The 16,099-nt window shown below is 39.5% G+C and overlaps 1 protein-coding gene across 1 annotated transcript; it reads right to left on the reverse strand.

The window, feature by feature from the left end:
• Positions 1-558: 558 nt before the first annotated feature.
• PDK1 (pyruvate dehydrogenase kinase 1) lies at positions 559-13,550 on the reverse strand. The gene is made up of 11 exons (XM_032114879.1): positions 13,314-13,550; positions 10,043-10,184; positions 8,508-8,579; positions 7,816-8,000; positions 7,428-7,517; positions 7,053-7,130; positions 6,350-6,426; positions 5,573-5,671; positions 4,514-4,624; positions 3,252-3,365; positions 559-3,122 (listed from the first exon to the last, which is right to left on the reverse strand). The coding sequence occupies exons 1-11, from the start codon at positions 13,429-13,431 to the stop codon at positions 2,982-2,984; spliced, it is 1,227 nt and encodes a 408-aa protein (XP_031970770.1). The 5' UTR covers positions 13,432-13,550; the 3' UTR covers positions 559-2,981.
• Positions 13,551-16,099: the final 2,549 nt, after the last annotated feature.

The following is a 16,099-nucleotide window of genomic DNA, read 5'->3' on the forward strand; positions in this document are numbered from 1 at the left end:
GGTAATAACTACTTTTTTTAAGAGGTTATATTTCAGTTTTATGCATTCTTTGGTCAAGATTTAACTTATGTACTTTGTTTGCAGTAGCTTTGAGTTGTGTGCCGAACTTACAGACCTTGAACCAAAGATGAATGCTGCCCTACTGATGAAAGAGAAAGGAATTACAAGTATGGAATCATCAAATGCTCAAGATCACCCACATAAAACCACCCTTTAATTAATTCAGTCAATAAAGTTGAGTGCTTTCACAGCTAGAACACAGTATATTGATAGAGCCCCATATAACCTTTTCCCTTTAAGCCTACTCCTGGACCCTGTGAAGAGTTTTCTCATGAAGCAGACTAGTGGAAATAATGGTTTCAGAGGTTTCCCTGTGTGCAGAGCTGTTGTAGGTGAGGAGGGGCCATAGCAGGGATGATAAACTCCCCTGGCACCTGAGCATAAGAACATTGATTGTTACAGCCCATAGCATTTAACATCTGTCAGATGTTGAACAAGAAGGCTGGCTGCACGGAACGAGCTCAGTTCCAAGCTACACAATCACCCAACAGAGTTTAATTTTACAATAGTTTTAATGAATAAATGCAGTGATTCTTTCAAAAAATTAACACAAACCAAGATTATTTCTACAGTACAAGATTGTGCATACAAAACTATTAATCTCAGCATTTTGATAGTATACTACTTTTCTGTAGTGATTCACTTCAACTTAACCAGTGTGCTAGCAATGCCTTCAGTATAGTAATGAAAATACTAAACACAAAAGTTGTCTTCTGCACTTCTATTGAAACCAAAAGTTATCAAAGACCAAATTTATAACTAGGATTAAATATTGTAAATCAAAACACTACGCATTTGTGTTTTCACCACAAGCATTCAGGGTGCAGGTGAAGAGACAGATATAATTATACAGCATGTTGTTTTAATAATCAGAATTCAATTGGTAGTTAGCCGAGAACATGAAAGAGACTTTATTTCAGTAATATCTAAAATACTTAACAGACTTTGTAGAAAACAAACTGTTAGCTTCCCTTCAGAAATACTGCTTGTGGTTGTCCGATGTTACTAAAATCAGTTAGTTAAAAGATTTAAAGCCTAGAATATAGCTTCAGACCTGAGTTTTTAAAAGCCCTTGCTATAACTTTCAGTTTTAGTTTACCAAAAGCAATAGCTGCAAGTGTCCCAACATTTGTACAGGCCCCATTTTACACTATATGGCATTCCTCATATCCTCTTACAGGGCCAAAGAAGAGAACAGCTCTCAGTTCCCCTCACTTTTAGGCCTGCAGATGGAAAGCTGTGCCAGTTACCACCTCACATCCTTGTAAGGAAGAAAAATAGGGGCCTCAACATGCCCACAAGCTTGAGTAGGTAACCCTGCTGTTCTGGTGCCAATTAAGCTACAGCAATCCTCCCTCAGCTTGTCAGTTTAACTGTGTATACAGTCCACTCTGTAATGCACTTCTGTTAAAGTTACCTACATTAGCTTAACCAGGGTATAAAACCATTTCATTGTTTTGCGGAACTTGGCTAGGGAGGTTGCAGGTGATAAGTCTTGAATCAGGCTCAGCTACAACTAGAGTAGCATGACTTCAATTTCCAACATCCCATCTATCCCCTTCACTTGTGCTATCTCACTTTCTGCTCTGTGCAGAGACAGTAAACTAGCAAAAGCCAGGCTTATTGTTTCTGAGGGATTATGCATGTCTGCTGCAGAACAAAAACCACAGAGCTACACGCAGTTTAATTAACTGAGAAGAGGATTAGTTCTCAATGGCTTTAATTGCATCACTCCTAAAATTTTCAGGAATGACAGGGATCAAGGTGCAACACATGTGTGTGATTTGAACAAAGCTGGTACAGTAGGCATTAAGTTGAATTCTTTATTAAAAGGACTTCTTATCTGAAATGTAATGTTCATTCCCATCTCTTATCTTCCTCTGTGTGTTTTGACAGTTTGACTGATTAATATGTTCTGGTTATCATGTTACTACAAAAATGAGGCCAGAAGCATATCACAAATGCAAAGGTATTTTCAAAAACCGTTAATTCCACTTACTCTTAGTTACTCTGAGAAGGTAGTTTATACTGTCAAAGTAATAGCGATGCCCTTATTACAAACAAATTTTTAAAATCTGTTTATTAAAATAGTTTCCATTTACAGCTGTACCTGCCATACCCAAGTCTGAGATCTTATAAAGGCTAGAATGTTGATACTACGTTTTGGTATGACCTACAGAAATACAGGCAAATGCAGGACAACATTACTGTACACAAGCCAATGCTATTTTTTAATTCACAATGATTAGGGCAAGATAAGTTTTTCACATCTATCATATATTCACAGTCAACCAAAGAAATACAACCAATGTCACATACCTGAGATACATTATACCAGTAGTAGCTGTTAAAAATGCTTTTTAAAATTCTTTATCCCTACAGAGATGTGTGATTTCTACAGCTGAAAAAACCCCCTTGTTGTAGGCAATGTATGTAGGCAACATACCTAACTTCACAAAATTAAGCTTCAGCATGCTTACAAGGGTATAGCAATGAGCTCAATACTTCTTACACGAGCTTTTCATTAATCTGTAGTATTGTATAAATGAAAAATGTTCCAGTGAGATTTTTCAATATTTTTTCTAATGAAACTGTTCTGTAATTATATTAATTAATACCACATGTGACAGACATTGCCTTGATCCCTACAGAAACCAAAATATTGCTCCTTTGACATAGCTCTGAAAGCAGTCATAAATAGAAACAAATTAAGTATGACCTCACTTTGTAAGTGCAGGTTTGGGAGTTTTGGTGGCTGTTGGTTTTTTAATTTCAGAAAAGCCTAATTACTCTAAACTTTCTGTTACACCACTTAAAATTACTCTCGCATATCAAAAGTGGCTCAACATCTTGGTATAAATCAGGTCTTTTAAATTCCCTTTACAGACAAAGCTACTTCTTACGAACTGCTGAGGAAAAAGCTACATACTGCGAAAAGTGGTCATATCCTTTGGCTCACTGCTTGGCACACACCAATCATCGGCTTCATGGTTTGCTTTATAATGTTTCCAGGCTGCTTTGTTGTATACAGGGAGTCTTTCAATTGATTCTGTTGATAAGGCCTGTAAGGAGAAAAGGCTGTAGCTGATGATTCTTTTTAATTGAAGTTATCGTAACAGAACAGAGAGTTCCATTAGCAGTTCAGATTAGAGCTGCTGATAAATGTAAAATGATAGAGTGTTAGATCATACCTTGATGTAAATAACTGCATCTGTACCATAGCCTTCTAAGGAATACAGTTTCAGGTCTCCTTGGAAGTACTGTGCATACAGACGTGATATGGGTAAGCCATAACCAAATCCAGCCTGATAGGAGAAAAAGTGTATTTCCATTAATTGCATCAATCAGTGGCATTTTCTGTTTTAATAGGTAAAATAGACAAACTAAGCATGATGTTTGACAGTAACAGGAGTTCAGATGTTAACTATTATGCCCTCCCCCAAGCTATTATATACCCCAAAACCACAAGAATGCATGGATGATTGTGATTATGCGAAAACTGTTTCATTCATTTGTCAGACAGGGCTGGTAGATAACACTTCTTGTATTATGGTAGCTTTTTGAAGAGATGCCATTAGAGGAAACTCTGCTGTGTCTGTGTCACGCCTCATGGAGCTACTAATCATAAGTACTCAGTGTTCTTAAGTCAGATACATTTCATCATCAGAACATATAAAAAAGGTTCAAGACACAATGTCTATGAATTTGCAGCTTATACTAAAATTCTACCAAGCCCTGACTGCAGTAGCAGGATGTAGCCCTGAAGTGGTAAGTATGATTTTTTGTTTAAATACTAAATTTAGAGGTAATCTCTCAATGACCGTACACAATACTTCTCTGTAAAGATCTAGTGTTTAGTGAGTTGCAGAGTCATCTACATGCAGAACTATTATTTTTTTAAATGATGCAATGTGGGAGAATAAATACAGGAAAGCTGTACAGAGATTCTAATTTCTGAGAGCTTAGGCTTTATTTCTTGTGCATTTATTACGTTCACATGAGACCAAAGTAGATTCTTCATATGCCCTGTCACATCTGTGTACCTTCATCCTTGCTGGGGGATGGTACAACTGACTACACAATACAAATGAACTATGGCCTTGATCCAAAGTCATTGCTATAATTATTCTTCCTTTCATTCAGTGGCTACAAAAATAATTCAGAATCCTGCTCTCACTACAGTACGTGCAGCATAGCTAAGTGTTCTGCTTGAGGTGGCTGATCTTTAGATTTAGTAGAGAAAAAGAGAATCTTGAACAAATTTAAATAATCTTTAGTATTTTATGCCATTTTCCAGTTATTTTTTGAAAAATGCTTGAATTGCTTGAATTAAGTAATATTTAAATATTATTCAGTGTAATATCTATAAAATCGGAATTTCATAGGTTTCGCTGTATGGTTTTTGTGACAATTAGACATATCCATGATGCCAGGGTATAAAAGATTTACATACCAAAGGTGTAGCTCGTGATGTCTCAACACGAGGACGTGGTGCTGTTGAATACATGTAGTTGAACAGTCTGTCGATTTTCCTCATAGGAACACCACCACCACGATCACTCATCTGGAACAAGAAGGAGCATTTAGCTTTATATCCCTGAATACATTTTTTATAAAAGACAGCTTCTCTCAAACAATAAGCCAGAGAACGTTCAGGTAAAACATTATTTGAAGCTGTCCCTACTAAGTTACAGGTTCGCTTTAATTCTCATCTCCAACAATGACCATAGAGAGATGAATCCTTCCCTTTCATTCCTTATCCAAACCATTAAATAACATACTACCATAAGAAGCATTCATAATCTCTTGGAGGCAAGGAAATTCTACTTGAATTGTGCATTGCTTTTATCTTGGTCATAACACACTTTTGTCTGAAGTCACTATCTGTACCTTTTAGCAAATGCTGTGTATTTTATCCTTATTCTTCAAGAATATATACTTAAACTGTCATTTAAGTATAATTTACTAAAAGAAACCTGTTACTGAGGGAGTAAGTCAAAGGAGTTGTTTTACTACAGTTTAGCTGGACCTATGAAAAACCCAGTGCTTACAGTTGGTCTTTGAAATCCAGCACGCATGTTGTACAGAAAAAGAAGAAACTGCAAACTGTACTTCAGGAGGTTTGTTTTGTGTGGAATATACAGTATATATTTTGCTTTCTTCAGTTGTTTCACACCTGTATAGCTGTGTCATTGTCACTTACAAAATGCTAATATTACAATTGTATAAAGATGCTACTTAGTTTGTAGTCATGGTTGCTTCTAAGCTAGGGAAGACACGAGCAAGTACAGGATGCTATTGCAGAACCCTCAGTGTGACTGCAACCTGTTCATTACTTTCCTGCTGAGGCTGTATGTGAAATTCCGTAATGGTCTTTTTACTTACAAACATCATCACATACAATCTATTAATGGAACCCTATCAGCAGCTCAAGTTACTAATATGCTGCTCACAACAGGAAAAAAAACCCTAACCAAAGTAACCTTCAAAATAATAAAAAAAAAGTGAGTACCTTCACAGTTAAATCCTCATTTCCCAAGGTGATGTGTACATGAATTGCAGGATAAATGCATTGATCAGCATGATGTTCCATGGTGGCTCTCATTGCATTCTGTAATTTTCAAGTACAACTTAAATTCTATTTATCCTGTAATATACTTTGTATATTATCTTAAAACATCAATTTAGTAGTTATTTTTATCTTGTATTTAAGAATCACAACAAGTGCATATTGGTTTTTTAATATTTCTGGCTTATTCAGTATCAGCATATATATAGTTTATTAGAATACAGAGACTTCAAATACTTAATTTTTTTAAAGGAAATGTGAACAGTTTAATGTACAGAAGTTTTGTTCTAGAATTTTTATAATGCACATAGTACATGCAATATGACACAAAGTCCAAGAAAAGTCTAGGACTGAACTGCTTGAGGAAAGCTCCTTAGGTAGGACCTGTTAAACATTTTACCAGATTTGAAGATACACAATTTTTGGGACATCTTACTCTCACTTGCTTTATTAACTAATGTCTTCATATGTTTTAAGATTTAAGCTGTCTATTCAGAAGGTATTCAGTGGCTAGGTAGAAGAGATGCATCTTCCAAAGCTGTTCATTTTGTATGGAATTACTGTTTAGTGTAGCTGTGTTCCTGCAGTCAAATGGCAAGAAGTCTGCACTTGCAAAAACATGCTATTATCTAGAATTGGTTCAAAAAGTCAAAGCAATACAATCTCAGTAAACAAAGATGTATTGAAAGAACTGTGTAATTAATGGTTAAGTGCACAGACCTTGAAAAGTTCAAAAACCATGTGATAGAGATGTGATGGCACATACACCACTTGCATGGGCTGTCCTGGTGATTTAGCTGGAGAGAAGAGAGTCTAAATAACTAAATAGCAAATGAGGTATCTTTTATTCATTCCCACAATAATCCAAAATGTGAATTTGTATTGTTGAATTTAAAAAAGGAAAATGTGAACAGAAATCTTTTGAAAAGTTGTATGTTAATCAAAAGTCTTAATCAAGATTTTCAAATGTTGCTTGGTGCTTTAGAAATTAATCTTAAAACCCACTATGACATCACTGATTAGGGCATATCATAGTTGCTTTCTAATAACCTCCTCATAGGTATCATGAAGATGGAATGGAATGTCTTGTATAAATCTTTAACGTGTTGCAAGAAATGCAAAGAGGGTGAGATGCAGTAATGTCAGGTAAAGACACATTAAATCTTTAGGGAGGGAAGGAGCCTGCTAAAATTTGTTATATCAACAGCTGTAGTATCAAAAACTTCTATTCCTGTCAGTTTTCTGATTAAAGGGAGGAATGGGGAAAGCATTCTGCCAGATTTTAAAAAACCCCAACCTATTTATTACAGTAGATACAGAGAAGACATGAACTATATGAAAAGCAGGAGAACATTTTACCACTAGCTCCTCTAGAAGAAGCCATCATGATGTTCAAGACCATGCCTTGTCCATATTCACTTACCATTCAACTCTTCGAGGATAAGTTCTGGAGAGCTCATGTAATACAAATCACAAAGTCTCTTGGCATTTTCATAGCCATCTATAATAATAAACACAGGAAGTTACATTTCCCCCCCTCTCACTTTTTTTTCTCCTTTAGAGTCTGCCAAAAAAACCAAACATTAGAAGTACTGTGCGCTGTCAGGGAGATGTGTATTTTCTCACAAAAACTGGGTTTATAGGAAAAAGAAACAAAATTGTATTAACACTTTAAATAAAACTTCTGCTCCAGGTAGGAAACAACTAAACAGTATAGGAACATCAGGATGTGTATTTGCTCTTAGTATAGACATTCATGTAAGTTTTCAGGATTCTTCTTCTTATCATCTGAATTTACCTCTAATAACTTCAACAACATTGCAGTTAGGATCGATGCTTCCAATATGTTTTGGATGAGCTGGATTAATTTTCCCACCAAACAGTAAAGCTGCCAAAAAAGAAAACATTATTTAATATCCAGTATAATTTTATAATTTTAGTTTGTCTCTTCAGTTTTGCTAAATAAAAAATTCACAGGCAATCTATAATTTCAGTCCTCACCATACTTGAAAGCCTACTATTAATAAATATTTTAGGAATTGTACTAAGAATGAGGTATAAATGGAAAGGCAAATAGTATCCTCCTAAGTGGCACTTTAGTACATATTAAGCACTTAAACATTAAAGGAAAATACAGCTGACATGGTACAGGTATCATTTCCCCTCCATTCAACACTGGCACTTACAGTGTTGATTAAGGAGCATTCTGATTGAAATGCGGCTCATGTAGAAGCGGTCTAAAAAATACTGCACATTCTGTGAGGTCACTGGATCAATGCCAAAGCTTTCCTTGTATTCTATTACTCCTTGAGCCATCGTAGGAATTACATCATTGTGTCGATTCCGGATTTTTATCACAGTATCTGTAAAACTAAAAGGAATACATTGTTAGTATTTCACTTTTGAGGGAATTTAATACTCTAGCAAACAGAGTGCCTGTCTACAAAAATGAAGACTTCCATACAAAAATATCACACTTCTGCCGACTGCAGTAAGAAGGCAGGTCAGTCCTTACAGCATATTTCAGATGACTAGCATTGAAACAACCAGTAATCAATTATTTTGACTATTTATAAAATTTTTATTTATTTATTATCTTGGTTACTGCCAAGAGAAAGAGAAAACCATACCAGCTGTTTCCATGCAGAACAACCCATGCCTGTCAAATGGCACGGTCAGCCAACACTGACCAGAGCATTCTACAGAATGACATTATGCTGAAGTGCTTCATTTCCTGTTTTAATGTACCCTCCTTTTAGGGACAGAGGATGACTGCTGTAAAGATTTGAGATAGGAAATTTTTTTGAAGCTATTGTTTTCTTGCCAGTTCTTCCATACAATATTAACAAGATACTAACGTGTGACAGCAAAGCCTTACCTGTGAACCGCCCCTGAATCTTCTGAGCTTTTGTCCTTAAAGTCAAGAATCTCCTGAAGACTTTGGACGTACCTTTCAATGAAACAAACAGGATAAAGACCAATTCTAATACGCCTCCCCAGATCTCTCTGGTTAGCAATTTGTGGTCTTCCAATGTTGCATGTTATCAAATCATTCTACCTGTCTCCCCTGTGAATTTTGTTAAGATTCCTTTGAATCTATTAATGATGTTTTCTTCCAAAATTTCCAGAGCAATGAATTCCACAATTCAATTAGAATACACAAAATATCATCTTTGTGTTTTAAACCCAGTAGGTGATCGCTTATTTGTAGCCTCAGTGAGTTCCTGTTATTAGAAGAGTCTTTCCATTTGTTCACAACTTAAGTATTTCTGCCATCCCTTTCCTTAGATACTTATTTTCCAAGCTGAAGAATTCTATCTGGTTTCTCCTCACGTAGAAATTGTTCCAACCCTCTGATTATCCCTCTTGGTCTTTTCTGTTCAGGATGGAACTGCATGTAATTCAGGGGAATAATGGGCTAACACAATGCTACAATTATATTCCTCCCCATTTGTTATTTAGGTCCTAACACTATTTTCCTTCTTGCCATCAACTGACAAATCCAGAAAAATATTCCCAGCAGCATCAAAATTTCTCTTTCCATTGTAAGCAAGCAAGCACACAGGGAGGGAAGGTTATTCCCTGTGTTCTACTTTGCGCAAATGGAATTAATTTCCCATTTGATCAGTGTCATCTAGTATCCTAAGAATGTAAGCATTTGTGTTTCATTAAGACCCTTCATCTTCACTGATAGCTCTTTTCATATTCAGTCATCTAGTCAATCCCACTTATTGGAAGATTTTGTGTTCTCTTAACTTTAAAAGCCTTTACAGAAATCCTTGTGCCTTTGAGATTGCCAAAGAGATTGCAGTTGCCAAGCAATCTCTTTGTTTAGCTTTCATCTTAAAAAAAGTTTATGCCTAAGTTCCTTACTTGAAAGCAAATTTTATTTTTCAAATAATGTCTTTTTTACTTTAATACCTTCATGTTCTCTCTGTTGTTTAATGTTTTTGCTTTGGGAGCTTCCTGTTTTTCTTTCTTCATATTTTCTATACCTTTACTCTCAGTCTGCAATAACCTGTCTTGTAAATGGTGTCTACTATATTTTGCAAACATTTTGTGCCTTAGTCTGCTTCTGTTGTTTCTTCAACTAGCTTCTTCACTTTCAGGTAAGTTCCCTATTAAACATTGTTCTGGTGGATTTTTGTTTAAAAAAAAAAAACTGTATCCTCATACACGAGTGTGTGCAATACTTAATTCTTAATGTGAGTTCTCTAATTGCTCCTAAAGGTTATTTCCCACATCTGTAAATTTAGTTTCTGATGACATTGGTGTATTTAATATCTCAGTATAAATAAGTGATGTTCACGTAACAAGCCTGTGAATGTTCTTTCAGTAGAAGAGAGTCAGTTCCTCCAACCTGTGTATATGCAGAAGGTCACCCTTCAAGGAATGGAACGTCACTGTTCTTACCAGCTCTGCACCAGCTGAACTGAAGGCGTTCTTAGGAGGTTGTCTGGAAGCAAGCTTATTTCCTTCATTATGTTGGCCAATCTCACAGGCAACTCTTGCCGCAGAAACATAAATGAAGTCTTTTCACAAGCATTTTCAGATCCTAAGACCAATATGACATCAGAATTAAGTCAACGCTTATGGTAGAGAACTACACAAGCTCGCTCTTTTTTGCACAACAGGCCTATGCCTTGGTTTCAAAGCTGACTCAGCCAGGCTGGTAAGCCAGTGTTCCTTTCATGGCAGCAGCCCACTTGTGTTTCAAAATTTATCGCATACTGAAATCTACCCCTGGCAGTAATGAGAATCTTCAATATATAAAGAGAAACTAATGCAACAGTTACAGACCCATACTATACAACTTTAAATATGGCGTGTCTCCATGTGTATTGTTCATTTTATTTGCAGCAAACATTGACTCTAACAGCACTGATCAAACAGTATGTCATTCTGAGCATGTCAGAGAAGCAAATGAGGCCAGCGCAGGAAACTATTTATGAAGTATCATAGTTCCATACACCCTGCTTTTGATTACTGATCGTAGTGAATTGCCATAACTCATCCTCAGACACTTTCAGAAAATAAATCCAGTAATATTGATCTCATTTTCAACTAAATCTGTTGTGGTTTAAATTCAGTCTTACAGGAACAGAAATCAGATTAATGAATTCACATGAATAGTGAGAAAGAAAGCAAAGTAGGACAGCTACTCTGCTTAGCCATTAGGATACTAATACATCTAAATTTTTACCTTTTTAAAAGCTAGAAGTGAAAATACTGCCTCTGACCTGTCCTTTTGTAAGAGCAAGTGTCATCTGTGGGGGTGGCAATTAAATGTGGTTATTAAAATCAAGACCTACGTTTACTCCCACGAAGCTTGTCTTCCTAGGCGAGAAAGAAGGCTGCAGCGTGGGGAAGAGACTAAGAAATGCTGTACTTCATTCTCAGCCAGACTTCTTTCTAGACTTCAAGACTGTCACTTAAACAGCATCTGAACTTCCTAACCTGCCCATCTGCTGCAGTGAAGTACATACTTCAGGTCTGGTGTTTCACAACAGGTATCTCCTAAAAGTTACTCCTCAGTTCACTCCTTCCATTTGGCAAGGGGAAGTTCGGGAAGAAGATTAAAAGAAGGGCTGAGGACGGAAAAAAGGAAGCTGGGAGTGCCTTAAACATGAAAAATCTTCACCAAATTGAAATAGAGCAGTTTACTTTAAAGCATGCGGACTCAGACACATTATAAACTACACCAATGAAAGAATGTCAGTCAATAAAAAAGTGAATAATTTACAAGAAACTCCTCCGCAATGGCACACACCAGCATTATGCGTTGTCTACATATGACCTCTGCCTAGAAACCTTTCATTCTTCTCCCTAGTCAGATTGCATTTCGGGCATGACTGTTACTGGCCTTTCTCTTTTCTTGGGTAAAATTCTAAGAACAGATGAGATCGGAGGTATTAGAATGTAAATATAATCTTTAAAAGCCTAGCACACACAGCAAATTACATTCCACGAAATAGTTTTTGTACCTGAAGGCCTTAGCTTTGCAATCCTGGGTCAAATATGAAAGGCAGTATAGGGCAGACAAATTGAACAGGCGAACGACTCTCTTTCCCTGTGCAGCTACAGTCTGTATCTAGGCAAAAAATGGGTATGACTCCTACAGAAGATACTGTGGTCTTATAACCCAAGACCAGACCTAAACTGGCTTATAGAATATTTCTTTTTTTTAAGTTAGCTTTACCAGATTTTATTATTTCCTCTTTGACTGCTCTCACTCTAGCAAAAGGAGCAAAAAAAAAAAAATCCGTCAGATTATAATGGCTACAGAATGTCTTACACACAAATACTGTCTCTGTCTTGCACTCTTTTTTTTATTTCTGTTACTAGCTTTTACTCTCTGGGATTAAATCCTTAAGCAAAAGATAGGAAAAAATATTTTGAAGTTTCCAAGATTATTTTTACCTTATGTTCAGGTATTGCTAAGAGCAAAGAAGTAGCCTATCTTTTGACACAAGGAAATAGTGTGCCTTGAAAATAAACACAGATTTTACAGTAACCATTATGTTATCTGTAGCGGTAAAATAATACAGGTCAAATCAAACTCAGAATTGCAAGATTCTTTGCTTAGAAGTATGGTAACAACAGAACACATGGTGGGGTTCCTGTAGGAATCTGGAGTTTTAAATGTCAGATACATTTCATTGCCACAAGTGAAACATTGAATAGATGGATGAAGTGACAGCAGATAATTATGAGAAAGTCTTCTTTGTAAGTCTTCCTGCTTATACAAAGTTAGGGGCCCTAGGATTAATTCTCTCTTAGGTTTTACTTACAAAACTATAAAAAGCCATGAAACTATCAACTAGTTATATATATAACACTTATGTAAACATGTATGCACAACAAAGCACCTCGGGTACAGAAACAGAACATATTACAGAATGGCTCCAACCTCAGGCTTTGAAAAGGTTTCTCAGTGTGACTTATACAACCTTTCTCTATGTGGTCTTTGCTTTGAAGCAGAATAGAACAATTCCTGTGATCCCTTTTGTTTTCAAGCTGACAGTCAAACCTGGAAGCATTAGGAGTGGTTTTGGCACAGAGCGTAAGACTGAGTATCCTGTTACTGATTTACTCATTTTCAAGACTAGATTCCAAATCCTCCAGGATGGCTCTTGGTGTCTGCATCCTGTTCCTTCTCTCACGCACCTTCTAAAACAGCAGCATTTGGGTAGGATGTTTCTGTAGGGCACAGACAGGCGACTGAGAAGTGATGACTGGTTCAACTCCTCAGTGCCAGCTGAGGCTAAATGTTTCACGTGTTTGGAATATGCCTTTAGAAGGCCACATGCTGCTTTGCAAAAGGCTTAACCAGTCTTACCTGTCTGAGTCACTGCTCTAACGCTACCAGTTGTCACAGCTGTTCCCACTCTCTCCCCAGCACTGCCAGTTCTGCAGGAAAACACCCAACTACCCTGGTGGTGCCAAAACCTAGAGTTTGCAGCTAAATTTCAACCTTGTCATAGTTGCAGTCTCCGGGAATGAGCCAACTAGGCTCCCTTGCCCCAGAAGGAAGCAGAGCCCTTTTCTGCCAAAAAGCACAGCATTAAAAGAGATAAGCAACAGCCAGGCAGCGCTGACGGGGTGAGGGGTCGCGGCTGTCCGGCTCCTCACAAGCACCTGTGGAGGAGGGGCAGCGGTCAAGGGCGGCTCGGCGGGGACTCACCGAAGTCCAGAAACTGCTTCATGGAGAGCGGCGAGGGGGAGAAGCGTGAGTAGAAGTCCACCTGCTGCGGGATGCTGCCCGGGGCGGCGCCGCGCAGAAGGGCGCGCAGCAGCCTCATGGTGCAACTCCGTCCCCTCAGCTCAGCCCGACCCGGCCGCCATTTCCCGCCGCACAGCGGCCCCGGCCCCTGCCCCTGCCTCTGCCTCTGCCCAGGCCGCGGCCGCCTCCGCCGCGCCGCCGGGAGGCGGTGCCCGAGGGGGCGGTGGGTGTCTCCTCCTGGCCCAGCCCCGTAGCGGCGCGGGGCGGAGGAGAGGGCGGCTCTGAGGGAGTGGGTCGGGGCTGCTCGGAGCCGCCTGGCAGCGCCTGAGGCGGCCGCTCGGCTGCTCCCAGCGCCTTGACGGCCCACCAGGAGAAGGCGACGCTCGCTTCGTGGAGGAGCCCGGCCACAGACACGTACGCGGCGTTACTGGGGCCGGTGTCGCCTGCTGCCCGGCGAAGGGCTGCGGGTGCGCACTGACCGACGAGTGGGGAGCCGTGAGGGGGCCGGAGGAGCTGTGGGTGCGGGGACCGGGACCGCAGGGGCTGCGGCGAGGCCGAGAGATGTCTGTGCTCCAGCGGCGCTCGCCTGGCATTGGGTTGCCCGAGGCCTCGGCCGTGCGGGCTCAGCGCACCCGGAGCTCCCCCTCGCCGCGGGCTGGGGCCGGGCCGGGCCGGGGCCGTGGCGGGCGGCGGGGACCCGGCTCCCGGCATGGGTGACCCGCGAGCTGGAACGGGAAGCTGCAGAAACCCACGGAAGCGCCGGCGTTATCCGTAGGGCCGGCGGGAGGGCAGAGCCTCACCCGAGGGAATCGGCCGGGCTTGAACAGCCGTGTGTCTTCTCAGTGTCGCACCTGTGTCTGCCCAGCTACCGGGTGGGCCGGGGTTTCTTTCAGTTACCGGGAAAAAGAGATTCAAACAAACAAACAAAAAGAAAAAAAAAACACAGAGGAAGAATAGGGCTTCTGCCTTTACAGATACACTCCTGATCGGTCAGCAATGAGCACAATACGTGTCTGTATTGGTAGAAAAGCACTTGGACCGTGTGCCACAGTAAATGACTTTACTGCCTGTTAAAATGCAACATGCGAGGTACCAAACTGTTGAATAGTTTCTTGTCCTGCTCTTGTAGAAATATCTAGAATACTGACAAAAAAAGGCAGTTAAGAGTGATTATAAGCATTTCTGATAAACTTATTGCAGTATAGATGTTAAAGAACTTTTTGACACTAAGCTCTCATCTCCATCAGTTAGATTTATTGGTACAGATTGATTTTAATACCTGGTAGCTTGAGCCAGGTGCCTCCAGACGAAGAAATCCTTGGGCAATTATTACAGTCTAAACTCCACATCTGTCACGTGACAGTCTGGATCAATAGCCATATTAGAGTCTGGACCCTTCTTGCCCTTCATTGCTTTGCTGTTTTGTTACCAAGTGTTTGCCACGTGGGCATCTTCACATCCTCTTAGGTCTGTTTCTGTGGGGGTTTCAGTCAGTTCTGTAGTCCATGTTATAATGCTGTTGCTCCAGCTATTAATTTTTTTAAGTAATATTTAAATTACAGTTTTGTCTATTCTAACTATTAGTAATGTTTAGGCTGTTAGTTTCAGGCTTCACTCTGATCCTTCTTTGACTTACGCAGTACAGCTATACAGCTCAGCTTGCTATAACAATTCTAGCTACTTATGTCAAGCAAGCACTTAGCTATTTTCAAATAATACTAATTTTTCAATAATTCCTACCTTTGTTTTGGTAAGCATACCTGCTTTAATAATTTAGTATTTGATGTGAGTTTAACCCTAGTGACCTAGCAGAGCTTGAAGGCAGGGTTCACTCTGTTAGTTACTACATAGGCCATAATTCATGCAAAGGCACAGAGGTGTGTACATCTATACCTGCGTACAAAGTTAGGATGAAACGTTCCCCTTGAGTTCAGTGGAATACATCAAATCCACTTATGTTTCTCAAAAGGCAGGAGTTGCTCCTTGAGGGCTGTAGGGGGATGGTCTTTCAAGTATGGCAGACTTGAGAGTTCATGAGCTCTGGGAGGTGTCCCACTCAGAGAGGTGCTGGTCACAGCCTGCTGTCATCTGGGAGAGCTCAAAGGGCCTCTCTTGGTACTGCTCTTTATTGGGTCAGGAGATGTTTGGCTTTAGTCATCAGTATGTTTCCATCCTGGCCATAAGCCAAGTTTGTTAACTACCTGAAATTTTGGAGGAAAGAAGTCCAGTAACAATGGTGCCATTTCATTTGTACTGCAGTTGAGGGAGGTAATTCCTGAGATCACAGAGCAGGCCTGAGGAGGTGTGAGAGGGAATGCACCATCACAATTCACCCATGTCTGAAGTCAGGTCGTGGTGTTCCACAGAGTAGACAGTGTGGTCACCTCTTGCTTCTCTGCCTATACACAGGTTAATGCTGTGTTCCAGTTGTAATTTGAGGGAAATTTTTGGTTACTTAATTGGTTTTGTTAAATGTTAATAATATGTATCAAGAAGGCCTCTGCAACAGTGCTGTCTGTCAAGTTATTCTCCACACAACACCATACAGTTCAATAACTGTTGAAATACTGTTCAATAACAAGCATTAGCCCAATTTACCTTTTGCATTTCAGTGGGCAAGGTGCCCTCATGACCTTCCCTTATCATTACTGTTAACAGTAGATTGTACTCACAGTGAAGAAACATATATAGTGTGGAATGTACTATAGTTACCATATTGATTAAAATAAAGAAAGAACTGACGGTCT

The sequence above is a fragment of the Corvus moneduloides genome, chromosome 7 (genome assembly GCF_009650955.1).
Source record: "Corvus moneduloides isolate bCorMon1 chromosome 7, bCorMon1.pri, whole genome shotgun sequence".
NCBI classification, from domain to species: domain Eukaryota; kingdom Metazoa; phylum Chordata; class Aves; order Passeriformes; family Corvidae; genus Corvus; species Corvus moneduloides.

Bases quoted from the DNA above. Each gene is read 5' to 3' on its own strand.
- PDK1 (XM_032114879.1), bottom strand. From the start codon at position 13,431: ATGAGGCTGCTGCGCGCCCTTCTGCGCGGCGCCGCCCCGGGCAGCATC. The intron at 10,185-13,313 runs GTGAGTCCCCGC...TATTGGTCTTAG, and splicing joins GAAGCAGTTTCTGGACTTCG to GATCTGAAAATGCTTGTGAA. The intron at 5,672-6,349 runs GTCTGTGCACTT...TGAAAATTACAG, and splicing joins TGGTTTTTGAACTTTTCAAG to AATGCAATGAGAGCCACCAT.